The sequence below is a fragment of the Oncorhynchus mykiss genome, chromosome 13 (assembly GCF_057628025.1).
Source record: "Oncorhynchus mykiss isolate SJ-2025 chromosome 13, ASM5762802v1, whole genome shotgun sequence".
NCBI lineage: Eukaryota > Metazoa > Chordata > Actinopteri > Salmoniformes > Salmonidae > Oncorhynchus > Oncorhynchus mykiss.
The window spans coordinates 84,021,371-84,047,349 of NC_143034.1; the positions used below are offsets into that span (position 1 = coordinate 84,021,371).

General features: G+C 41.6%; 1 protein-coding gene across 9 annotated transcripts in view; it reads left to right on the top strand.

The window, feature by feature from the left end:
* Nucleotides 1–25,979, top strand: part of caskin1 (CASK interacting protein 1) — a 137,197-nt gene that overhangs the window by 45,989 nt on the left and 65,229 nt on the right. For all 9 annotated transcript variants that reach the window (XM_090194515.1, XM_090194513.1, XM_090194511.1 and 6 more), the window contains exons 3-9: nucleotides 6,964–7,061; nucleotides 7,243–7,388; nucleotides 11,204–11,299; nucleotides 12,315–12,445; nucleotides 14,001–14,109; nucleotides 16,883–16,991; nucleotides 17,329–17,423. In XM_090194515.1, coding sequence (XP_090050641.1) covers nucleotides 6,964–7,061; nucleotides 7,243–7,388; nucleotides 11,204–11,299; nucleotides 12,315–12,445; nucleotides 14,001–14,109; nucleotides 16,883–16,991; nucleotides 17,329–17,423 — 784 coding nt within the window. The remainder of the gene's footprint in view (nucleotides 1–6,963; nucleotides 7,062–7,242; nucleotides 7,389–11,203; nucleotides 11,300–12,314; nucleotides 12,446–14,000; nucleotides 14,110–16,882; nucleotides 16,992–17,328; nucleotides 17,424–25,979) is intronic.

The following is a 25,979-nucleotide window of genomic DNA, read 5'->3' on the forward strand; positions in this document are numbered from 1 at the left end:
TTCAACGTAAATAGTCCGGGTGACTATTTGATTAATTGTTCAGCAGTTTTATGGCTTGGAGGTAGAACTAGTTTATGGCTTGGAGGTAGAAGTTGTTCATCAGTTTTATGGCTTGGAGGTTCATCAGTTTATGGCTTGGAGGTAGAAGCTATTAGTTTTATGGCTTGGGAGGTAGAAGCTGTTCATCAGTTTTATGGCTTGGAGGTAGAAGCTGTTCAGCAGTTGTATGGCTTGGAGGTAGAAGCTGTTCAGCAGTTTTATGGCTTGGAGGTAGAAGCTGTTCAGCAGTTTTATGGCTTGGAGGTAGAAGCTGTTCATCAGTTTTATGGCTTGGAGGTAGAAGCTGTTCATCAGTTTTATGGCTTGGAGGTAGAAGTTGTTCATCAGTTTTATGGCTTGGAGGTAGAAGCTGTTCATCAGTTTTATGGCTTGGAGGTAGAAGCTGTTCATCAGTTTTATGGCTTGGAGGTAGAAGCTGTTCATCAGTTTTATGGCTTGGAGGTAGAAGCTGTTCATCAAGTTCATGGCTTGGAGGTAGAAGCTGTTCATCAGTTTTATGGCTTGGAGGTAGAAGCTGTTCATCAGTTTATGGCTTGGAGGTAGAAGCTGTTCATCAGTTTTATGGTTTGGAGGTAGAAGCTGTTAAGGAGCCTTTTGAACCTGGACTTGACATGCCGTGCGGTAGCAGAGAGAACAGTTTGTGATGTTTTGGGCTTTCCTCTGACACCGCCTGGTGTACAGTACCAGTCTAAAGGTTTGGACACGCTCACTCATTCAAGGGTTTTTCTTTATTTTTGTACCATTTTGTACTGTAGAATAATAGTGAAGACATCAAAACTATGAAATAACACATATGGAATCATGTAGTAACCAAAAAAGTGTTTAACAAATCAGAATTTATTTTCTGTTTGAGATTTTTTCAAAGTAGCCACTCTTTGCCTTGATGACAGCTTTGCACACTCTTGGCATTTTCTCAACCAGCTTCACCTGGAATGCTCATACATTTCCTCATGAAAACAATGAGACTGAGCACATGTCAATTTGGCTTTTTACCAATTGTCACGTACGTACAGACCGTATTCACCCTGCTCACCCTTATTGACAAACAATAACAAAGTATTCTTATGCTTTGTTGATTTAAAAATATATTTTCATTTGGCATGAGGGTCTGCAAATTGAAGGAAAACGTTAGGAGCACCGTTCCTTAACCCGTCTCCTCCCCTTCCTCTACACTGATTTGAAGTGGATTTAACAAGTGGCATCAATAAGGGATCATAGCTTTCACCTGTATTCTGGCTCTGACGCTCGTCGGATGTAGCAAGGGGACTACAAAGGGAAACCCAGACGCAAGCTGCCCGGTGACGAGGGCCTACCAGACGGGCTAAATTTATTTTTATGCTATTTTTATGCAAGCAACACTGAATCATGCATGAGAGCACCAGCTGTTCCGGACGACTGTGTGATCACGCTCTCCTTAGCCGATGTGAGCAAGACCTTCAAACAGGTCAACATTCAGAAGGCCCCAGGGCCAGACGGATTCTCAGGACGTGTACTCAGAGCGGACCAACTGTCACGTGTCTTCACTGATATTTTCAACCTCTCCCTGACCGAGTCTGTAATACCAACATGTTTCAAGCAGACCACCATCGTCCCTGCACCCAAGAACACTAAGGTAACCTGCCTAAATGACTACCGACCCGTAGCACTCACATCTGTAGCCATGAAGTGCTTTGAAAGGCTGGTCATGGCTCACATCAACACCATTATCCCAGAAACCCTAGACCCACTCCAATTTGCATACCGCCCCAACAGATCCACAGATGATGCAATCTCTATTGCACTCCACACTGCCCTTTCCCACCTGGACAGAAGGAACACCTATGTGAGAATGCTGTTCATTGACTACAGCTCAGCGTTCAACACCATAGTTGCCTTCAAAGCTCATCACTAAGCTAATGACCCTGGGACTAAACACCTCCCTCTGCAACTGATGGGGCTGTAGAATTTCCAGGTCCACTGACTCGGTACCCCCTGTATATTGCCTCGTTATTGATATTTTATTGTATTACTTTTTAAAAATATATATTGTTTATTTAGTAAATATTTTCTGAAAACTGTATTGTTGGTTAAGGGCTTGTAAGTAATTATTTCAGCGTAAGGTTTGTATTCGGCGCATGTGACTATTAACATTTGACTTGATTCACATGGTCAGTCTATCCCTCACACTGACTCTATCCCTCACACTGACTCTATCCCTCACACTGACTCTATCCCTCACACTGCCTCTATCCCTCACACTGACTCTATCCCTCACACTGCCTCTATCCCTCACACTGACTCTATCCCTCACACTGACTCTATCCCTCACACTGACTCTATCCCTCACACTGACTCTATCCCTCACACTGACTCTATCCCTCACACTGCCTCTATCCCTCACACTGACTCTATCCCTCACACTGACTCTATCCCTCACACTGCCTCTATCCCTCACACTGACTCTATCCCACACACTGACTCTATCCCACACACTGACTCTATCCCACACACTGACTCTATCCCTCACACTGACTCTATCCTACACACTGACTCTATCCCTCACACTGACACTCACACACTGCCTCTATCCCTCACACACTGCCTCTATCCCTCACACTGCCTCTATCCCTCACACTGACACTCACACACTGCCTCTATCCCTCACACACTGCCTCTATCCCTCACACATTGACTCTATCCTTCACACTGACTCTTTCCCTCACACTGCCACTCACACACTGCCTCTATCCCTCACACTGCCTCTATCCCTCACACACTGCCTCTATCCCTCACACTGCCACTCACACACTGCCTCTATAACTCACACACTGCCTCTTTCCCTCACACACTGCCTCTATCCCTCACACTGCCACTCACACACTGCCTCTATCCCTCACACACTGCCTCTATCCCTCACACAGTGCCTCTATCCCTCACACACTGCCTCTATCCATCACACTGACACTCACACACTGCCTCTATCCCTCACACTCACACACACACTGCCTCTATCCTTCACACTGACACACACACTGCCTCTGGCCCTCACATTGACACTCACACACTACCTCTGGCCCTCACACTGACACTCACACACTGCCTCTGGCCCTCACACTGACACTCACACACTGCCTCTATCCCTCACACTGCCACTCACACACTGCCTCTATCCCTCACACTGACACTCACACACTGCCTCTAGCCCTCACACACTGCCTCTGGCCCTCACACTGACACTCACACACTGCCTCTGGCCCTCACACTGACACTCACACACTGCCTCTATCCCTCACACTGACACTCACACACTGCCTCTATCCCTCACACTGACAGACACACACTGCCTCTATCCCTCACACTGACACTCACACTCTGCCTCTATCCCTCACACTGACACTCACACACTGCCTCTATCCCTCACACTGACAGACACACACTGCCTCTATCCCTCACACTGACACTCACACACTGCCTCTATCCCTCACACTGACACTCACACACTGCCTCTAGCCCTCACACACTGCCTCTGGCCCTCACACTGACACTCACACACTGCCTCTGGCCCTCACACTGACACTCACACACTGCCTCTATCCCTCACACTGACACTCACACACTGCCTCTATCCCTCACACTGACACTCACACACTGCCTCTATCCCTCACACTGACAGACACACACTGCCTCTGTCCCTCACACTGACACTCACACACTGCCTCTATCCCTCACACTGACACTCACACACTGCCTCTAGCCCTCACACACTGCCTCTGGCCCTCACACTGACACTCACACACTGCCTCTGGCCCTCACACTGACACTCACACACTGCCTCTATCCCTCACACTGCCACTCACACACTGCCTCTATTCCTCACACTGACACTCACACACTGCCTCTATCCCTCACACTGACAGACACACACTGCCTCTATGCCTCACACTGACACTCACACACGGTCTATGCCCCCCCCCCCCCCCCACACACACACACAATCAGGCATCAAACACACCACTACTGTATACTGTAACCCCACATGAAGTACATTGTTTACAACGTTTATCTCTTGTCCTCTCTCTCCATCCCTCTCTCCATCATCCCTCACTCCCTCATCCCTCTCTCCATCATCCCTCTCTCCATCATCCCTCTCTCTCCATCCCTCTCTCCATCATCCCTCTCTCCATCCCTCTCTCCATCATCCCTCTCTCCCTCCATCCCTCTCTCTCATCCCTCTCTCTCCATCATCCCTCTCTCCATCATCCCTCTCTCTCCATCCCTCTCTCCATCATCCCTCTCTCCCTCCATCCCTCTCTCCATCATCCCTCTCTCCCTCCATCCCTCTCTCTCATCCCTCTCTCTCCTTCATCCCTCTCTCTCATTCCTCTCTCTCCATCATCCCTCTCTCCCTCCATCCCTATCTCCATCTCTCTCTCATCCTTCCCTACATCCCTCTCTCCATGCCTCTCTCCATCCTTCTGCCCTCTCCTTCTCCATCCATCCCTCTCTCCTCTCCTTCTCCATCCCTCTCTCCATCTCTCTCCTCTCCTTCTCATCCCTCTCTTCTCTCCTTCTCCATCCCTCTCTCCTCTCTTCCATCCCTCTCTCCATCACTCTCTCCTCTCCATCTCTCTCTTCTCTCTAACCACTAGGCAGGTAGCCTAGTGGTTAGAGCGTTGGGCCAGTAACCGAAAGCTTGCTAGATCGAATCCCTGAGCTGACAATGTAAAAATATGTCGTTGTGCCCCTGAACAGGGCAGTTAACCCACTGTTCCTAGGCTGTCATTGTAAGTAAGAATGTGGTCTTAACTGACTTGCCTAGTTAAATAAAAAAAAATATCCCTCTCTCTCTCTTATCCTTCTCCATCCAGCTGACAGTAGTAGATATGAGTTAGGCTACACACCAGGAAACAGATGTGGTGGGCTGGCTAGATAACCCTCAATAGAAGCCCAGTGTGTGTCTGTGTATAAGGTTGAGTGATTATAGTTGTAATCCAGTCCATTATGACATCAGCTGGTCTTTTAATCCATGTTGACTCTTCCTGTCCATTATGGAGTTACCATACCTCCCACTGTGCCCTAAATCAGGGCTTCTCACACACGCAATAAAAACAACAATATTCCCGATGCCAAGAGAGAGGTGGGCCTTAAAATGTTCCTTCACAGGGCCCAATAATAGTTTTTTTCCAGTCATAGGAGAATCCTTGGTTTGATTGGTCATGAAGTCATAGTAGATCTCCTTGGTTTGACTGGTCATGAAGTCATAGTAGAATCCTTGGTTTGATTGGTCATGAATTCATAGTAGATCTCCTTGGTTTGATTGGTCATGAAGTCATAGTAGATCTCCTTGGTTTGATTGGTCATGAAGTCATAGTAGAATCCTTGGTTTGATTGGTCATGAAGTCATTGTAGAATCCTTGGTTTGATTGGTCATGAAGTCATAGTAGATCTCCTTGGTTTGATTGGTCATGAAGTCATAGTAGAACTCCATGGTTTGATTGGTCATGAAGTCATAGTAGAATTATTGGTTTGATTGGTCATGAAGTCATAGTAGATCTCCTTGGTTTGATTGGTGATGAAGTCATAATAGATCTCCTTGGTTTGATTGGTCATGAAGTCATAGTAGATCTCCTTGGTTTGATTGGTCATGAAGTCATAGTAGAATCCTTGGTTTGATTGGTCATGAAGTCATAGTAGAACTCCTTGGTTTGATTGGTCATAAAGTCATAGTAGAATTATTGGTTTGATTGGTCATGAAGTCATAGTAGAACTCCTTGGTTTGATTGGTCATGAAGTCATAGTAGAACTCCTTGGTTTGATTGGTCATGAAGTCATAGTAGATCTCCTTGGTTTGATTGGTCATGAAGTCATAGTAGAACTCCTTGGTTTGATTGGTCATGAAGTCATAGTAGATCTCCTTGGTTCGATTGGTCATGAAGTCATAGTAGAATCCTTGGTTTGATTGGTCATGAAGTCATAGTAGAACTCCTTGGTTTGATTGGTCATAAAGTCATAGTAGAATTATTGGTTTGATTGGTCATGAAGTCATAGTAGAACTCCTTGGTTTGATTGGTCATGAAGTCATAGTAGAATTATTGGTTTGATTGGTCATGAAGTCATAGTAGATCTCCTTGGTTTGATTGGTGATGAAGTCATAATAGATCTCCTTGGTTTGATTGGTCATGAAGTCATAGTAGATCTCCTTGGTTTGATTGGTCATGAAGTCATAGTAGAATCCTTGGTTTGATTGGTCATGAAGTCATAGTAGAACTCCTTGGTTTGATTGGTCATAAAGTCATAGTAGAATTATTGGTTTGATTGGTCATGAAGTCATAGTAGAACTCCTTGGTTTGATTGGTCATGAAGTCATAGTAGATCTCCTTGGTTTGATTGGTCATGAAGTCATAGTAGAATTATTGGTTTGATTGGTCATGAAGTCATAGTAGATCTCCTTGGTTTGATTGGTCATGAAGTCATAATAGATCTCCTTGGTTTGATTGGTCATGAAGTCATAGTAGATCTCCTTGGTTTGATTGGTCATGAATTCATAGTAGAATCATTGGTTTGATTGGTCATGAAGTCGTAGTAGAACTCCTTGGTTTGATTGGTCATAGTAGATCTCCTTGTGTCCTATGTTTTATCTCTTGAGTTCTGATTATGAGGGATGTCCTTGAGGAATCACAAAAGGTCCCCGGACCCAAAACATTTTAGAACGTTTGCCCTAAATAACTTAAATACTGTGTGTGTGTGTGTGTGTGTGTGTGTGTGTGTGTGTGTGTGTGTGTGTGTGTGTGTGTGTGTGTATGTGTGTGTGTGTGTGTGTGTGTGTGTGTGTGTGTGTGTGTGTATGTGTGTGTGTGTGTGTGTGTGTGTGTGTGTGTGTGTCTGTGTGTGTGTGTGTGTGTGTGTGTGTGTGTGTGTGTGTAGGTTTGCTCCACTGCACCATGCTGCTCTCAGTGGGAACCTGGAGCTCATCTCTCTGCTGCTGGAATCGCAGGCCACCGTGGACATCAGGGACCAGAAGGGTGAGACACAACACACAACACACACACACACACACACATACGCATACACACGCACACACACACACACACACACATACGCATACACACGCACACACACACACATATACACACAGACACACACACATATACACACACTGCCGGCCGTAGTCTGATTCTGTCTGTTCCTCCGTGGTTGCCGTAGGGATGCGCCCACTGCACTACGCGGCTTGGCAGGGGAAGGCGGAGCCTATGAAGATGCTGCTGAAGTCTGGTTCGTCGGTCAACGGCCAATCAGACGAGGGACAGATCCCTCTGCACCTGTCGGCGCAGCACGGACACTACGACGTGGTGAGTCACATTAGCTGTTGTTTAGCTAACGGCTAACGGAAGAGTTTCTGCTATCGATGTCATCTCCTGCCGTTGTGCCCTGGAGCAAGGCACTTAACACCTTAACCTGCTCCCTGGGCGCTGTGCTGTGTCTTCCAACCTGCGTGGGTATGTATCTTAGAGGGGTCGGGCGGCAGGTAGCCTAGTGGTTAGAGGGGGGGGGGGCAGGTAGCCTAGTGGTTAGAGGGGGGTTGCAGGTAGCCTAGTGGTTAGGGGGGGGAGGCAGGTAGCCTAGTGGTTAGGGGGGGGAGGCAGGTAGCCTAGTGGTTAAAGGAGGGGGGAGGGGGGGGCAGGTAGCCTAGTGGTTAGGGGGGGGAGGCAGGTAGCCTAGTGGTTAAAGGAGGGGGGAGGGGGGGGCAGGTAGCCTAGTGGTTAGAGGGCGGGCAGGTAGCCTAGTGGTTAGAGGGGGGATGCAGGTAGCCTAGTGGTTAGAGGGGGGAGGCAGGTAGCCTAGTGGTTAAAGGAGGGGGGGGGGCAGGTAGCCTAGTGGTTAAAGGAGGGGGGGGGGAGGCAGGTAGCCTAGTGGTTAAAGGAGGGGGGGGGAGGCAGGTAGCCTAGTGGTTAAAGGAGGGGGGGGGGCAGGTAGCCTAGTGGTTAGGGGGGGGGGGCAGGTAGCCTAGTGGTTAGAGGGCGGGCAGGTAGCCTAGTGGTTAGAGGGGGGATGCAGGTAGCCTAGTGGTTAGAGGGGGGAGGCAGGTAGCCTAGTGGTTAAAGGAGGGGGGAGGGGGGGGGCAGGTAGCCTAGTGGTTAGAGGGCGGGCAGGTAGCCTAGTGGTTAAAGGTAGGGCAGGTAGCCTAGTGGTTAGAGGGGGGATGCAGGTAGCCTAGTGGTTAGAGGGGGGGGGGCAGGTAGCCTAGTGGTTAGAGGGGGGGGGGGGGGCAGGTAGCCTAGTGGTTAGAGGGGGGGGGGGGGGGGGGGGGGGGGGGGCAGGTAGCCTAGTGGTTAGAGGGGGGGGACAGGTAGCCTAGTGGTTAGGGCGTTAGGCCAGCAACCCGAAAGGTTGCAGGATCAAATCCCTAGAGCTGACAGGGTACAAAAAAATACGTTGTTCTGCCCCTGAACAAGGCAGTTAACCCACTGTTCCCCGGTAGGCTGTCGTCCTGCCCCTGAACAAGGCAGTTAACCCACTGTTCCCCGGTAGGTCGTCGTTCTGCCCCTGAACAAGGCAGTTAACCCCCTGTTCCCCGGTAGGCCGTCGTTCTGCCCCTGAACAAGACAGTTAAACCACTGTTCCCCGGTAGGCCGTCGTTCTGCCCCTGAACAAGGCAGTTAACCCCCTGTTCCCCGGTAGGTCGTCGTTCTGCCCCTGAACAAGGCAGTTAACCCCCTGTTCCCCGGTAGGCCGTCGTTCTGCCCCTGAACAAGGCAGTTAACCCACTGTTCCCCGGTAGGTCGTCATTCTGCCCCTGAACAAGGCAGTTAACCCCCTGTTCCCGGGTAGGTCGTCATTCTGCCCCTGAACAAGGCAGTTAACCCACTGTTCCCCGGTAGGTCGTCGTTCTGCCCCTGAACAAGGCAGTTAACCCCCTGTTCCCCGGTAGGTCGTCATTCTGCCCCTGAACAAGGCAGTTAACCCACTGTTCCCCGGTAGGTCGTCGTTCTGCCCCTGAACAAGGCAGTTAACCCACTGTTCCCCGGTAGGTCGTCGTTCTGCCCCTGAACAAGGCAGTTAACCCCCTGTTCCCCGGTAGGCCGTCGTTCTGCCCCTGAACAAGGCAGTTAAACCACTGTTCCCCGGTAGGCCGTCGTTCTGCCCCTGAACAAGGCATTTAACCCCCTGTTCCCCGGTAGGCTGCCGTCCTGCCCCTGAACAAGGCAGTTAACCCCCTGTTCCCCGGTAGGCTGTCGTCCTGCCCCTGAACAAGGCAGTTAACCCCCTGTTCCCCGGTAGGCTGTCGTTCTGCCCCTGAACAAGGCAGTTAACCCCCTGTTCCCCGGTAGGCCGTCGTTCTGCCCCTGAACAAGGCAGTTAACCCCCTGTTCCCCGGTAGACCGTCGTTCTGCCCCTGAACAAGGCAGTTAACCCCCTGTTCCCCGGTAGGCCGTCGTTCTGCCCCTGAACAAGGCAGTTAACCCCCTGTTCCCCGGTAGACCGTCGTTCTGCCCCTGAACAAGGCAGTTAATCCACTGTTCCCTAGTAGGTCGTCATTGTAAATAATAATTGGTTCTTAACCAACTTGCCTAGTTAAATAAAGGTTAAGCTGAAGACTAATCTCCATGTGACAAAGTCTTGTTGTTGTTGTTATTGTTGTTCCCCCAGTCTGAGATGTTGCTCCAACACCAGTCTAATCCGTGTGTTGTTGTTGTTGTCCCCAGTCTGAGATGTTGCTTCAGCACCAGTCTAATCCGTGTGTTGTTGTTGTTGTTGTTGTTGTTCCCCCAGTCTGAGATGTTGCTCCAGCACCAGTCTAATCCGTGTGTTGTTGTTGTTGTTGTTGTTGTTCCCCCAGTCTGAGATGTTGCTCCAGCACCAGTCTAATCCGTGTGTTGTTGTTGTTGTTGTTGTTGTTCCCCCAGTCTGAGATGTTGCTCCAGCACCAGTCTAATCCGTGTGTTGTTGTTGTTGTTCCCCCAGTCTGAGATGTTGCTCCAACACCAGTCTAATCTGTGTGTTGTTGTTGTTGTTCCCCCAGTCTGAGATGTTGCTCCAACACCAGTCTAATCCGTGTGTTGTTGTTGTTGTTGTTGTTGTTGTTGTTGTTCCCCAGTCTGAGATGTTGCTCCAACACCAGTCTAATCCGTGTGTTGTTGTTGTTGTTGTTGTTCTTCCCCCAGTCTGAGATGTTGCTCCAACACCAGTCTAATCCGTGTGTTGTTGTTGTTGTTGTTCCCCCAGTCTGAGATGTTGCTCCAACACCAGTCTAATCCGTGTGTTGTTGTTGTTGTTGTTGTTCCCCCAGTCTGAGATGTTGCTTCAGCACCAGTCTAATCCGTGTGTTGTTGTTGTTCCCCCAGTCTGAGATGTTGCTCCAACACCAGTCTAATCCGTGTGTTGTTGTTGTTGTTGTTGTTGTTGTTCCCCCAGTCTGAGATGTTGCTCCAACACCAGTCAAATCCGTGTGTTGTTGTTGTTGTTGTTCCCCCAGTCTGAGATGTTGCTCCAACACCAGTCTAATCCGTGTGTTGTTGTTGTTGTTGTTCCCCCAGTCTGAGATGTTGCTCCAACACCAGTCTAATCCTTGTGTTGTTGTTGTTGTTGTTGTTGTTCCCCCAGTCTGAGATGTTGCTCCAGCACCAGTCTAATCCGTGTGTTGTTGTTGTTGTTGTTGTTCCCCCAGTCTGAGATGCTGCTTCAGCACCAGTCTAATCCGTGTGTTGTTGTTGTTGTTGTCCCCAGTCTGAGATGTTGCTCCAACACCAGTCTAATCCGTGTGTTGTTGTTGTTCCCCCAGTCTGAGATGTTGCTCCAACACCAGTCTAATCCGTGTGTTGTTGTTGTTGTTGTTGTTGTTGTTCCCCCAGTCTGAGATGTTGCTCCAACACCAGTCTAATCCGTGTGTTGTTGTTGTTGTTGTTCCCCCAGTCTGAGATGTTGCTCCAACACCAGTCTAATCCGTGTGTTGTTGTTGTTGTTGTTGTTCCCCCAGTCTGAGATGTTGCTCCAACACCAGTCTAATCCGTGTGTTGTTGTTGTTGTTGTTGTTCCCCCAGTCTGAGATGTTGCTCCAACACCAGTCTAATCCGTGTGTTGTTGTTGTTGTTGTTGTTCTTCCCCCAGTCTGAGATGTTGCTCCAACACCAGTCTAATCCGTGTGTTGTTGTTGTTGTTCCCCCAGTCTGAGATGTTGCTTCAGCACCAGTCTAATCCGTGTATAGTGGACAATGCAGGAAAGACTCCTCTCGATCTGGCCTGTGAGTTCGGCAGGGTCGGGGTGAGTAACTAACTCTACTAACTTCATTACCTATTTACTTTGCAGTTTTGTTGGTGTTGTAAGGACTTTGGCCACTGGCCATCCGGGTTAGAAGACCTCCATTTTACTATCCCGGGTGACGTTGTTCTAACCAAGTGTGCTGTGGTGATGTTTTCTTTTAAAATGTTTTAATGACAAACAAAACTCTGGGCTTGTTTGGCAGATGTTTTACTAGCCCAGACTGAAAACTACTAGCCTTGACCTAACGGGCTTGGTTAAAACTACTAGCCTTGAGCTAACAGGCTTGGTTAAAACTACTAGCCTTGGGCTAACAGGCTTGGTTAAAACTACTAGCCTTGAGCTAACAGGCTTGGTTAAAATTACTAGCCTTGGGCTAAAGGGCTTGGTTAAAACTACTAGCCTTGAGCTAACAGGCTTGGTTAAAACTACTAGCCTAGAGCTAACAGGCTTGGTTAAACATTCTAGCCTTGGGCTAACGGGCTTGGTTAAAACTACTAGCCTTAGGCTAACGGGCTTGGTTAAAACTACTAGCCTTGGGCTAACGGGCTTGGTTAAAACTACTAGCCTTGGGCTAACGGGCTTGGTTAAAACTACTAGCCTTGGGCTAACGGGCTTGGTTAAAACTACTAGCCTTGTGCTAACGGGCTTGGTTAAAACTACTAGCCTTGGGCTAACGGGCTTGGTTAAAATTACTAGCCTTGAGCTAACAGTCTTGGTTCATTTCCATCCCTGTCCATGATCAATATGCAACTAGCACACTGCCAGAAAATCCTTGTGACGGCCAGTGTGGGTGTGGGATTTTGCTCCAGCAGTAAATGTGTGTGTGTGTGTGTGTAGGTGGTTCAGCTCCTTCTCAACAGTGACGTGTGTGTGTGTGTGTGTGTGTGTGTGTGTGTGTGTGTGTGTGTGTGTGTGTGTGTGTGTGTAGGTGGTTCAGCTCCTTCTCAACAGTAACGTGTGTGTGTGTGTGGGTGTGTGTGTGTGTGTGTGTGTGTGTGTGTGTGTGTGTGTGTAGGTGGTTCAGCTCCTTCTCAACAGTAACATGTGTGTGGCCCTGCTGGAACTGAAACCAGGAGATTCTACTGACCCCAATGGGACCTCTCCTCTTCACCTGGCGGCCAAGAACGGACACATAGACATCATCAGGTAACACACACACACACACACACACACACACACTCTCTCCTTCTTTCCTTCCTTCCTTCCCCTCTCTCTCCCTTTCTCTCTCTATATCGGTCACATCGACAAATGACCCAGCCTTATTTGGTCAGACTATAATTATACTATAAAACAAATTACCCAGCCTTATATTGTCATAATATAATTATAATATCAACAAATGACCCAGCCTTATATGGTCATAATATAATTATAATATCAACATATGACCCAGCCTTATATGGTCATACTACAATTATACTATAAAACAAATGACCCAGCCTTATATGGTCATACTATCAACTAATGACCCAGCCTTATATGGTCATACTATAATTATACTATAAAACAAATGACCCAGCCTTATATGGTCATACTATCAACTAATGACCCAGCCTTATATGGTCATACTATCAACTAATGACCCAGCCTTATATGGTCATACTATCAACTAATGACCCAGCCTTATATGGTCATACTATAATTATAATTTCAACAAATGACCCAGTTAACCATGTTAGGGTATATTGATAGTTCTAGTTAGTATTTATTGGGCCAGATGGTTAACCATGTTAGGGTATATTGATAGTTCTAGTTGGTATTTATTGGGCCAGATGGATAACCATGTTAGGGTATATTGATAGTTCTAGTTAGTATTTATTGGGCCAGATGGTTAACCATGTTAGGGTATATTGATAGTTCTAGTTAGTATTTATTGGGCCAGATGGTTAACCATGTTAGGGTATATTGATAGTTCTAGTTAGTATTTATTGGGCCAGATGGTTAACCATGTTAGGGTATATTGATAGTTCTAGTTAGTATTTATTGGGCCAGATGGTTAACCATGTTAGGGTATATTGATAGTTCTAGTTAGTATTTATTGGGCCAGATGGTTAACCATGTTAGGGTATATTGATAGTTCTAGTTAGTATTTATTGGGCCAGATGGTTAACCATGTTAGGGTATATTGATAGTTCTAGTTAGTATTTATTGGGCCAGATGGTTAACCATGTTAGGGTATACAGATAGTTCTAGTTAGTATTTATTGGGCCAGATGGTTAACCATGTTAGGGTATATTGATAGTTCTAGTTAGTATTTATTGGGCCAGATGGTTAACCATGTTAGGGTATACAGATAGTTCTAGTTAGTATTTATTGGGCCAGATGGTTAACCATGTTAGGGTATATTGATAGTTCTAGTTAGTATTTATTGGGCCAGATGGTTAACCATGTTAGGGTATATTGATAGTTCTAGTTAGTATTTATTGGGACAAATGGTTAACCATGTTAGGGTATATTGACAGTTGGAGTTAGTATTTATTGGGACAAATGTGCTCAAGCGATCGACAAAAACTGTCCAGATGAACATATTTGGGACAAATAAATATATAAAACAATTATTTAAAAAATATCTGTGTGTGTGTGTATGTTGTGTTGTGTTGTGTTTGTGTGTGTATGTTGTGTGTTGTGTTTGTGTGTGTATGTTGTGTTGTGTTGTGTTTGTTGTGTGTGTGTGTGTGTGTGTGTGTTGTGTGGTCCCCAGGCTGTTGATCCAGTCTGGAATAGACATCAACAGACAGACCAAGGCTGGCACGGCTCTGCATGAGGCAGCTCTCTGTGGGAAGACTGAGGCGGTTCGCCTCCTGCTGGATGTAAGAGGAACTACAACTAACCTTTAATCATTAACCCCTGACCTCTAACCCCTGACCCCTGCATGAGGCAGAGCTCTGTGGGAAGACTGGTTGTTCCCTTAGCATCAGTCCAGTACTAACTAACCTGATTTGGCCTTGATCGTTCCCTTAGCATCAGTCCAACACTAACTAACCTGATTTGGCCTTGATCGTTCCCTTAGCATCAGTCCAGTACTAACTAACCTGATTTGGCCTTGATCGTTCCCTTAGCATCAGTCCAACACTAACTAACCTGATTTGGCCTTGATCGTTCCCTTAGCATCAGTCCAACACTATCTAACCTGATTTGGCCTTGATCATTCCCTTAGCATCAGTCCAACATTAACTAACCTGATTGGCCTTGATCGTTCCCTTAGCATCAGTCCAGTACTAACTAACCTGATTTGGCCTTGATCGTTCCCTTAGCATCAGTCCAGTACTAACTAACCTGATTTGGCCTTGATCGTTCCCTTAGCATCAGTCCAACACTAACTAACCTGATCTGGCCTTGATCGTTCCCTTAGCATCAGTCCAACACTAACTAACCTGATTTGAATTCCTCTTTTAAACACCTCAACAGGTTCAGCCTCACTTCTGCCTTTTTTGTGTAAATGTGGCGCTAGTGCAGGGTTAGAACCAGGGTAGAGGCGCTAGTGCAGGGTTAGAACCAGGGTAGAGGCGCTAGTGCAGGGTTAGATCCAGGGTAGAGGCGCTAGTCCAGGGTTAGATCCAGGGTAGAGGCACTAGTGAATTAGAACCAGGGTAGAGGCACTAGTGAATTCGAACCAGGGTAGAGGCACTAGTGAATTAGAACCAGGGTAGAGGCACTAGTGAATTAGAACTAGGGTAGAGGCACTCGTGAATTAGAACCAGGGAAGAGGCTCTAGTGAATTAGAACCAGGGTAGAGGCACTAATGAATTAGAACCAGGGTAGAGGCACTAGTGCAGGGTGAGAACCAGGGTAGAGGCTCTAGTGAATTAGAACCAGGGTAGAGGCACTAGTGAATTAGAACCAGGGTAGAGTCACTAATGAATTAGAACCAGGGTAGAGGCACTAGTGCAGGGTGAGAACCAGGGTAGAGGCTCTAGTGCATTAGAGCCAGGGTAGAGTCACTAGTGAATTATAACCAGGGTAGAGGCACTAGTGAATTAGATCCAGGGTAGAGGCACTAGTGCAGGGTTAGAACCAGGGTAGTGGCACTAGTGAATTAGAACCAGGGTAGAGGCTATAGTGCATTAGAACCAGGGTAGAGGCCCTAGTGCAGGGTTAGATCCAGGGTAGAGGCGCTAGTGCAGGGTTAGATCCAGGGTAGAGGCACTAGTCCAGGGTTAGATCCAGGGTAGAGGCACTAGTGAATTAGAACCAGGGTAGAGGCACTAGTGAATTCGAACCAGGGTAGAGGCACTAGTGAATTAGAACCAGGGTAGAGGCACTAGTGAATTAGAACTAGGGTAGAGGCACTCGTGAATTAGAACCAGGGAAGAGGCTCTAGTGAATTAGAACCAGGGTAGAGGCACTAATGAATTAGAACCAGGGTAGAGGCACTAGTGCAGGGTAAGAACCAGGGTAGAGGCTCTAGTGAATTAGAACCAGGGTAGAGGCACTAGTGAATTAGAACCAGGGTAGAGTCACTAATGAATTAGAACCAGGGTAGAGGCACTAGTGCAGGGTGAGAACCAGGGTAGAGGCTCTAGTGCATTAGAGCCAGGGTAGAGTCACTAGTGAATTATAACCAGGGTAGAGGCACTAGTGAATTAGATCCAGGGTAGAGGCACTAGTGCAGGGTTAGAACCAGGGTAGTGGCACTAGTGAATTAGAACCAGGGTAGAGGCTATAGTGCATTAGAACCAGGGTAGAGGCCCTAGTGCAGGGTTAGAACCAGGGTAGAGGCCCTAGTGCAGGGTTAGAACCAGGGTAGAGGCACTATTGCAGGGTTAGAACCAGGGTAGTGGCACTAGTGCAGGGTTAGAACCAGGGTAGAGGCACTAGTGCAGGGTTAGAACCAGGGTAGTGGCACTAGTGCAGGTTTAAAACCAGGGTAGAGGCTCTAGTGAATTAGAACCAGGGTAGAGGCACTAGTGAATTAGAACCTAATCCTAATCCTAACCCTAAACCTAATCCCAACCCTAATCCTAACCCTAATCCTAACTATAATCCTAACCCTAATCCCAACCCTAATCCTTATCTTTACCCTAATCCCAACCCTAATCCTAACTATAATCCTAACCCTAATCCCAACCCTAATCCTAACTATAATCCTAACCCTAATCCCAACCCTAATCCTTATCTTTACCCTAATCCCTGTCCCTAATCCTAATCCTTATCTTTACCCTAACCCTAACCCTAATCCTAAACCTAATCCTTATCTTTACCCTAATCCTAACCCTAATCCTAAACCTAATCCTTATCTTTACCCTAACCCTAACCCTAATCCTAAACCTAATCCTTATCTTTACCCTAATCCTAACCCTAATCCTAAACCTAATCCTTATCTTTACCCTAATCCTAACCCTAATCCTAAACCTAATCCTTATCTTTACCCTAATCCTAACCCTAATCCTAAACCTAATCCTTATCTTTACCCTAACCCTAAACCTAATCCTTATCTTTACCCTAACCCTAAACCTAATACTTATCTTTACCCTAACCCTAACCCTAATCCTTATCTTTACCCTAACCCTAACCCTAATCCCTGTCCCTAACCCTAACCCTAATCCCTGTCCCTAACCCTAATCCTAATCCCTGTCCCTACAGAGTGGTATCAATGCAGCGGTGAGGAACACCTACAGCCAGACTGCCCTGGATATAGTTTACCAGTTCTCTGCTTCACAGGCCAGCAGAGAGATCAAACAGCTACTCAGAGGTACAGGTGTGTGTGGTGTGTGTGTGGTGTGTGTGTGTGTGGTGTGTGTGTGTGTGTGTGTGTGTGTGTGTGTGTGTGTGTGTGTGTGTGTGTGTGTGTGTGGTGTGTGTGGTGTGTGTGTGTGGTGTGTGGGTGTGGGTGTGTGTGTGTGTGTGTGCCGGAGTGTGTGTCTGTGTGTGTGTCTGTGTGTAAGTGCAGCGTGTGTGTGTGTGTGTGTGTGTATGTGTGTCTGTAAATGCATTGTGTGTGTGTGTGTGTGTGTGTGTGTGTGTCTGTGTGTGTGTCTGTGTGTGTGTGTGTCTGTATGTGTGGTATTAAACCGTCTTGTCTCTCTCAGATGCGTCAGCAGCCCTCCAGGTCAGGGCCTTGAAGGATTACTGCAACAACTACGACCTGACCAGCCTCAACATCAAGGCTGGGGACGTCATCACGGTACACACACACACACACACACACACACACACACACACACACACACACGCACACACACACACACACACACACACGCTGCACTTACACACACACAATGCATTTACACACAAACACACACACACACACACGCAGGACTGTGGGTATCTTCTTGTTGATCCTGTATCTTTTCCTGTTGATCTCCTGACTGTGTTTTCACTGAGTCAGAGTGTACAGGAGATAACAGGAACAGTTAGAGAGGGATAGAGGATAGATACAGGAGATAACAGGAACAGGTAGAGAAGGATAGATACAGGAGATAACAGGAACAGGTAGAGATGGATAGAGGATAGATACAGGAGATAACAGGAACAGGTAGAGATGGATAGAGGATAGATACAGGAGATAACAGGAACAGGTAGAGAAGGATAGAGGATATATACAGGAGATAACAGGAACAGGTAGAGAAGGATAGATACAGGAGATAACAGGAACAGGTAGAGATGGATAGAGGATAGATGCAGGAGATAACAGGAACAGGTAGAGATGGATAGAGGATAGATACAGGAGATAACAGGAACAGGTAGAGAAGGATAGAGGATAGGTACAGGAGATAACATGAACAGGTAGAGAAGGATAGATACAGGAGATAACAGGAACAGGTAGAGAAGGATAGATACAGGAGATAACAGGAACAGTTAGAGAAGGATAGAGGATAGATACAGGAGATAACATGAACAGGTAGAGAAGGATAGATACAGGAGATAACAGGAAAAGGTAGAGAAGGATAGATACAGGAGATAACTGGAACAGGTAGAGAAGGATAGATACAGGAGATAACAGGAAAAGGTAGAGAAGGATAGATACAGGAGATAACTGGAACAGGTAGAGAAGGATAGAGGATAGATACAGGAGATAACAGGAACAGGTAGAGAAGGATAGAGGATAGATACAGGAGATAACAGGAACAGGTAGAGAAGGATAGAGGATAGATACAGGAGATAACATGAACAGGTAGAGAAGGATAGATACAGGAGATAACAGGAAAAGGTAGAGAAGGATAGATACAGGAGATAACTGGAACAGGTAGAGAAGGATAGATACAGGAGATAACAGGAAAAGGTAGAGAAGGATAGATACAGGAGATAACTGGAACAGGTAGAGAAGGATAGAGGATAGATACAGGAGATAACAGGAACAGGTAGAGAAGGATAGAGGATAGATACAGGAGATAACAGGAACAGGTAGAGAAGGATAGAGGATAGATACAGGAGATAACATGAACAGGTAGAGAAGGATAGATACAGGAGATAACAGGAAAAGGTAGAGAAGGATAGATACAGGAGATAACTGGAACAGGTAGAGAAGGATAGAGGATAGATACAGGAGATAACAGGAACAGGTAGAGAAGGATAGAGGATAGAATAACAGGAACAGGTAGAGAAGGATAGAGAATAGATACAGGAGATAACAGGAACAGGTAGAGAAGGATAGAGAATAGATACAGGAGATAACAGGAACAGTTAGAGAAGGATAGATACAGGAGATAACAGGAACAGGTAGAGAAGGATATAGGATAGATACAGGAGATAACAGGAACAGGTAGAGAAGGATATAGGATAGATACAGGAGATAACAGGAACAGGTAGAGAAGGATAGATACAGGAGATAACAGGAACAGTTAGAGAATGATAGATACAGGAGATAACAGGAACAGGTAGATAAGGATAGAGGATAGATACAGGAGATAACAGGAACAGGCAGAGAATGATAGAGGATAGATACAGGAGATAACATGAACAGGTAGAGAAGGATAGAGGATAGGTACAGGAGATAACAGGAACAGGTAGAGAAGGATATAAGTACTGTTCTCTGTTTATTATATTCTACTCTATTGTACTCTATTCTTCTGTTCTCTGTTTATTATATTCTACTCTATTCTACTCTATTCTTCTGTTCTCTGTTTATTATATTCTACTCTATTCTACTCTATTCTTCTGTTCTCTGTTTATTATATTCTACTCTATTCTTCTGTTCTCTGTTTATTATATTCTACTCTATTCTACTCTATTCTTCTGTTCTCTGTTTATTATATTCTACTGTATTCTACTGTTCTCTGTTTATTATATTCTACTCTATTGTACTCTATTCTTCTGTTCTCTGTTTATTATATTCTACTCTATTGTACTCTATTCTTCTGTTCTCTGTTTATTATTTCTACTCTATTCTACTCTATTCTTCTGTTCTCTGTTTATTATATTCTACTCTATTCTTCTGTTCTCTGTTTATTATATTCTACTCTATTGTACTCTATTCTTCTGTTCTCTGTTTATTATATTCTACTCTATTGTACTCTATTCTTCTGTTCTCTGTTTATTATATTCTACTCTATTGTACTCTATTCTTCTGTTCTCTGTTTATTATATTCTACTCTATTGTACTCTATTCTTCTGTTCTCTGTTTATTATATTCTACTATATTCTACTGTTCTCTGTTTATTATATTCTACTATGTTCTACTGTTCTCTGTTTATTATATTCTACTCTATTGTACTATATTCTACTGTTCTCTGTTTATTATATTCTACTATGTTCTACTGTTCTCTGTTTATTATATTCTACTCTATTCTTCTGTTCTCTGTTTATTATATTCTACTATATTCTTCTGTTCTCTGTTTATTATATTATACTATATTCTTCTGTTCTCTGTTTATTATATTCTACTCTATTGTACTCTATTCTTCTGTTCTCTGTTTATTATATTCTACTCTATTGTACTCTATTCTTCTGTTCTCTGTTTATTATATTCTACTCTATTCTACTCTATTCTACTGTTCTCTGTTTATTATATTCTACTCTATTGTACTCTATTCTTCTGTTCTCTGTTTATTATATTCTACTCTATTCTACTGTTCTGTTTATTATATTCTACTCTATTCTACTGTTCTCTGTTTATTATATTCTACTCTATTGTACTCTATTCTTCTGTTCTCTGTTTATTATATTCTACTCTATTGTACTCTATTCTTCTGTTCTCTGTTTATTATATTCTACTCTATTCTTCTGTTCTCTGTTTATTATATTCTACTCTATTGTACTCTATTCTTCTGTTCTCTGTTTATTATATTCTACTCTATTGTACTCTATTCTTCTGTTCTCTGTTTATTATATTCTACTCTATTGTACTCTATTCTTCTGTTCTCTGTTTATTATATTCTACTCTATTCTACTCTATTCTACTGTTCTCTGTTTATTATATTCTACTCTATTGTACTCTATTCTTCTGTTCTCTGTTTATTATATTCTACTCTATTCTACTGTTCTCTGTTTATTATATTCTACTCTATTCTACTGTTCTCTGTTTATTATATTCTACTCTATTCTACTCTATTCTTCTGTTCTCTGTTTATTATATTCTACTCTATTCTTCTGTTCTCTGTTCATTATATTCTACTCTATTCTACTGTTCTGTTTATTATATTCTACTCTATTCTACTGTTCTCTGTTTATTATATTCTACTCTATTGTACTCTATTCTTCTGTTCTCTGTTTATTATATTCTACTCTATTCTACTCTATTCTTCTGTTCTCTGTTTATTATATTCTACTCTATTCTACTATATTCTACTGTTCTCTGTTTATTATATTCTACTCTATTCTACTCTATTCTTCTGTTCTCTGTTTATTATATTCTACTCTATTCTACTGTTCTCTGTTTATTATATTCTACTCTATTCTACTGTTCTCTGTTCATTATATTCTACTCTATTGTACTCTATTCTTCTGTTCTCTGTTTATTATATTCTACTATATTCTACTGTTCTCTGTTTATTATATTCTACCCTATTCTTCTGTTCTCTGTTTATTATATTCTACTCTATTGTACTCTATTCTTCTGTTCTCTGTTTATTATATTCTACTCTATTGTACTCTATTCTACTGTTCTCGGTTTATTATATTCTACTATATTCTTCTGTTCTCTGTTTATTATATTCTACTCTATTCTACTCTATTCTACTCTATTCTTCTGTTCTCTGTTTATTATATTCTACTCTATTGTACTCTATTCTACTGTTCTCTGTTTATTATATTCTACTCTATTCTTCTGTTCTCTGTTTATTATATTCTACTCTATTGTACTCTATTGTTCTGTTCTCTGTTTATTATATTCTACTATATTCTTCTGTTCTATGTTTATTATATTCTACTCTATTCTACTCTATTCTTCTGTTCTCTGTTTATTATATTCTACTCTATTCTTCTGTTCTCTGTTTATTATATTCTACTCTATTCTTCTGTTCTCTGTTTATTATATTCTACTCTATTCTACTATATTCTACTGTTCTCTGTTTATTATATTCTACTCTATTGTACTCTATTTTTCTGTTCTCTGTTTATTATATTCTACTCTATTCTACTGTTCTCTGTTTATTATATTCTACTCTATTGTACTCTATTGTTCTGTTCTCTGTTTATTATATTCTACTCTATTCTTCTGTTCTCTGTTTATTATATTCTACTCTATTGTACTCTATTGTTCTGTTCTCTGTTTATTATATTCTACTATATTCTTCTGTTCTCTGTTTATTATATTCTACTCTATTGTACTCTATTCTTCTGTTCTCTGTTTATTATATTCTACTATATTCTACTGTTCTCTGTTTATTATATTCTACTCTATTCTTCTGTTCTCTGTTTATTATATTCTACTATATTCTTCTGTTCTCTGTTTATTATATTCTACTATATTCTACTGTTCTCTATTTATTATATTCTACTCTATTATACTCTATTCTTCTGTTCTCTGTTTATTATATTCTACTCTATTGTACTCTATTCTTCTGTTCTCTGTTTATTATATTCTACTCTATTGTACTCTATTCTACTGTTCTCGGTTTATTATATTCTACTATATTCTTCTGTTCTCTGTTTATTATATTCTACTCTATTGGACTCTATTCTTCTGTTCTCTGTTTATTATATTCTACTATATTCTTCTGTTCTCTGTTTATTATATTCTACTCTATTCTACTCTATTCTTCTGTTCTCTGTTTATTATATTCTACTCTATTCTTCTGTTCTCTGTTTATTATTTCTACTCTATTCTTCTGTTCTCTGTTTATTATATTCTACTCTATTGTACTCTATTCTACTGTTCTCGGTTTATTATATTCTACTATATTCTTCTGTTCTCTGTTTATTATATTCTACTCTATTGGACTCTATTCTTCTGTTCTCTGTTTATTATATTCTACTATATTCTTCTGTTCTCTGTTTATTATATTCTACTCTATTCTACTCTATTCTTCTGTTCTCTGTTTATTATATTCTACTCTATTGTTCTGTTCTCTGTTTATTATTTCTACTCTATTGTACTCTATTCTTCTGTTCTCTGTTTATTATATTCTACTCTATTCTTCTGTTCTCTGTTTATTATATTCTACTCTATTGTACTCTATTCTTCTGTTCTCTGTTTATTATATTCTACTCTATTGTACTCTATTCTTCTGTTCTCTGTTTATTATATTCTATTCTATTCTTCTGTTCTCTGTTTATTATATTCTACTCTATTCTACTCTATTCTTCTGTTCTCTGTTTATTATATTCTACTCTATTCTTCTGTTCTCTGTTTATTATATTCTACTATATTCTTCTGTTCTCTGTTTATTATATTCTACTCTATTGTACTCTATTCTACTGTTCTCTGTTTATTATATTCTACTCTATTCTACTCTATTCTTCTGTTCTCTGTTTATTATATTCTACTCTATTCTTCTGTTCTCTGTTTATTATATTCTACTCTATTCTACTCTATTCTTCTGTTCTCTGTTTATTATATTCTACTCTATTCTACTGTTCTCTGTTTATTATATTCTACTCTATTCTACTCTATTCTTCTGTTCTCTGTTTATTATATTCTACTCTATTGTACTCTATTCTTCTGTTCTCTGTTTATTATATTCTACTCTATTGTACTCTATTCTTCTGTTCTCTGTTTATTATATTCTACTATATTCTACTCTATTCTTCTGTTCTCTGTTTATTATATTCTACTCTATTCTACTGTTCTCTGTTTATTATATTCTACTCTATTCTACTCTATTCTTCTGTTCTCTGTTTATTATATTCTACTCTATTCTTCTGTTCTCTGTTTATTGTATTCTACTCTATTCTACTGTTCTCTGTTTATTATATTCTACTCTATTCTTCCGTTCTCTGTTTATTATATTCTACTCTATTCTACTGTTCTCTGTTTATTATATTCTACTCTATTGTTCCGTTCTCTGTTTATTATATTCGACTCTATTCTACTTTTCTCTGTTTATTATATTCTACTCTATTCTACTCTATTCTTCTGTTCTCTGTTTATTATATTCTACTCTATTCTACTGTTCTCTGTTTATTATATTCTACTCTATTCTTCCGTTCTCTGTTTATTATATTCTACTCTATTCTTCCGTTCTCTGTTTATTATATTCTACTCTATTCTACTCTATTCTTCTGTTCTCTGTTTATTATATTCTACTCTATTCTTCCGTTCTCTGTTTATTATATTCTACTCTATTCTTCCGTTCTCTGTTTATTATATTCTACTCTATTCTACTCTATTCTTCTGTTCTCTGTTTATTATATTCTACTCTATTCTTCTGTTCTCTGTTTATTATATTCTACTCTATTATACTCTATTCTTCTGTTCTCTGTTTATTATATTCTACTCTATTGTACTCTATTCTTCTGTTCTCTGTTTATTATATTCTACTATATTCTACTCTATTCTTCTGTTCTCTGTTTATTATATTCTACTCTATTCTACTGTTCTCTGTTTATTATATTCTACTCTATTCTTCCGTTCTCTGTTTATTATATTCTACTCTATTCTTCTGTTCTCTGTTTATTATATTCTACTCTATTGTACTCTATTCTTCTGTTCTCTGTTTATTATATTCTACTCTATTGTACTCTATTCTTCTGTTCTCTGTTTATTATATTCTACTCTATTCTACTCTATTCTTCTGTTCTCTGTTTATTATATTCTACTCTATTCTACTGTTCTCTGTTTATTATATTCTACTCTATTCTTCCGTTCTCTGTTTATTATATTCTACTCTATTCTACTGTTCTCTGTTTATTATATTCTACTCTATTGTACTCTATTCTTCTGTTCTCTGTTTATTATATTCTACTCTATTCTTCTGTTCTCTGTTTATTATATTCTACTCTATTCTTCTGTTCTCTGTTTATTATATTCTACTCTATTGTACTCTATTCTTCTGTTCTCTGTTTATTATATTCTACTCTATTCTACTCTATTCTTCTGTTCTCTGTTTATTATATTCTACTCTATTCTACTGTTCTCTGTTTATTATATTCTACTCTATTCTTCCGTTCTCTGTTTATTATATTCTACTCTATTCTTCTGTTCTCTGTTTATTATATTCTACTCTATTGTACTCTATTCTTCTGTTCTCTGTTTATTATATTCTACTCTATTGTACTCTATTCTTCTGTTCTCTGTTTATTATATTCTACTCTATTCTACTCTATTCTTCTGTTCTCTGTTTATTATATTCTACTCTATTCTACTGTTCTCTGTTTATTATATTCTACTCTATTGTTCCGTTCTCTGTTTATTATATTCGACTCTATTCTACTGTTCTCTGTTTATTATATTCTACTCTATTCTACTCTATTCTTCTGTTCTCTGTTTATTATATTCTACTCTATTCTACTGTTCTCTGTTTATTATATTCTACTCTATTCTTCCGTTCTCTGTTTATTATATTCTACTCTATTCTTCCGTTCTCTGTTTATTATATTCTACTCTATTCTACTCTATTCTTCTGTTCTCTGTTTATTATATTCTACTCTATTCTTCCGTTCTCTGTTTATTATATTCTACTCTATTCTTCCGTTCTCTGTTTATTATATTCTACTCTATTCTACTCTATTCTTCTGTTCTCTGTTTATTATATTCTACTCTATTCTTCTGTTCTCTGTTTATTATATTCTACTCTATTATACTCTATTCTTCTGTTCTCTGTTTATTATATTCTACTCTATTGTACTCTATTCTTCTGTTCTCTGTTTATTATATTCTACTATATTCTACTCTATTCTTCTGTTCTCTGTTTATTATATTCTACTCTATTCTACTGTTCTCTGTTTATTATATTCTACTCTATTCTTCCGTTCTCTGTTTATTATATTCTACTCTATTCTTCTGTTCTCTGTTTATTATATTCTACTCTATTGTACTCTATTCTTCTGTTCTCTGTTTATTATATTCTACTCTATTGTACTCTATTCTTCTGTTCTCTGTTTATTATATTCTACTCTATTCTACTCTATTCTTCTGTTCTCTGTTTATTATATTCTACTCTATTCTACTGTTCTCTGTTTATTATATTCTACTCTATTCTTCCGTTCTCTGTTTATTATATTCTACTCTATTCTACTGTTCTCTGTTTATTATATTCTACTCTATTGTACTCTATTCTTCTGTTCTCTGTTTATTATATTCTACTCTATTCTTCTGTTCTCTGTTTATTATATTCTACTCTATTCTTCTGTTCTCTGTTTA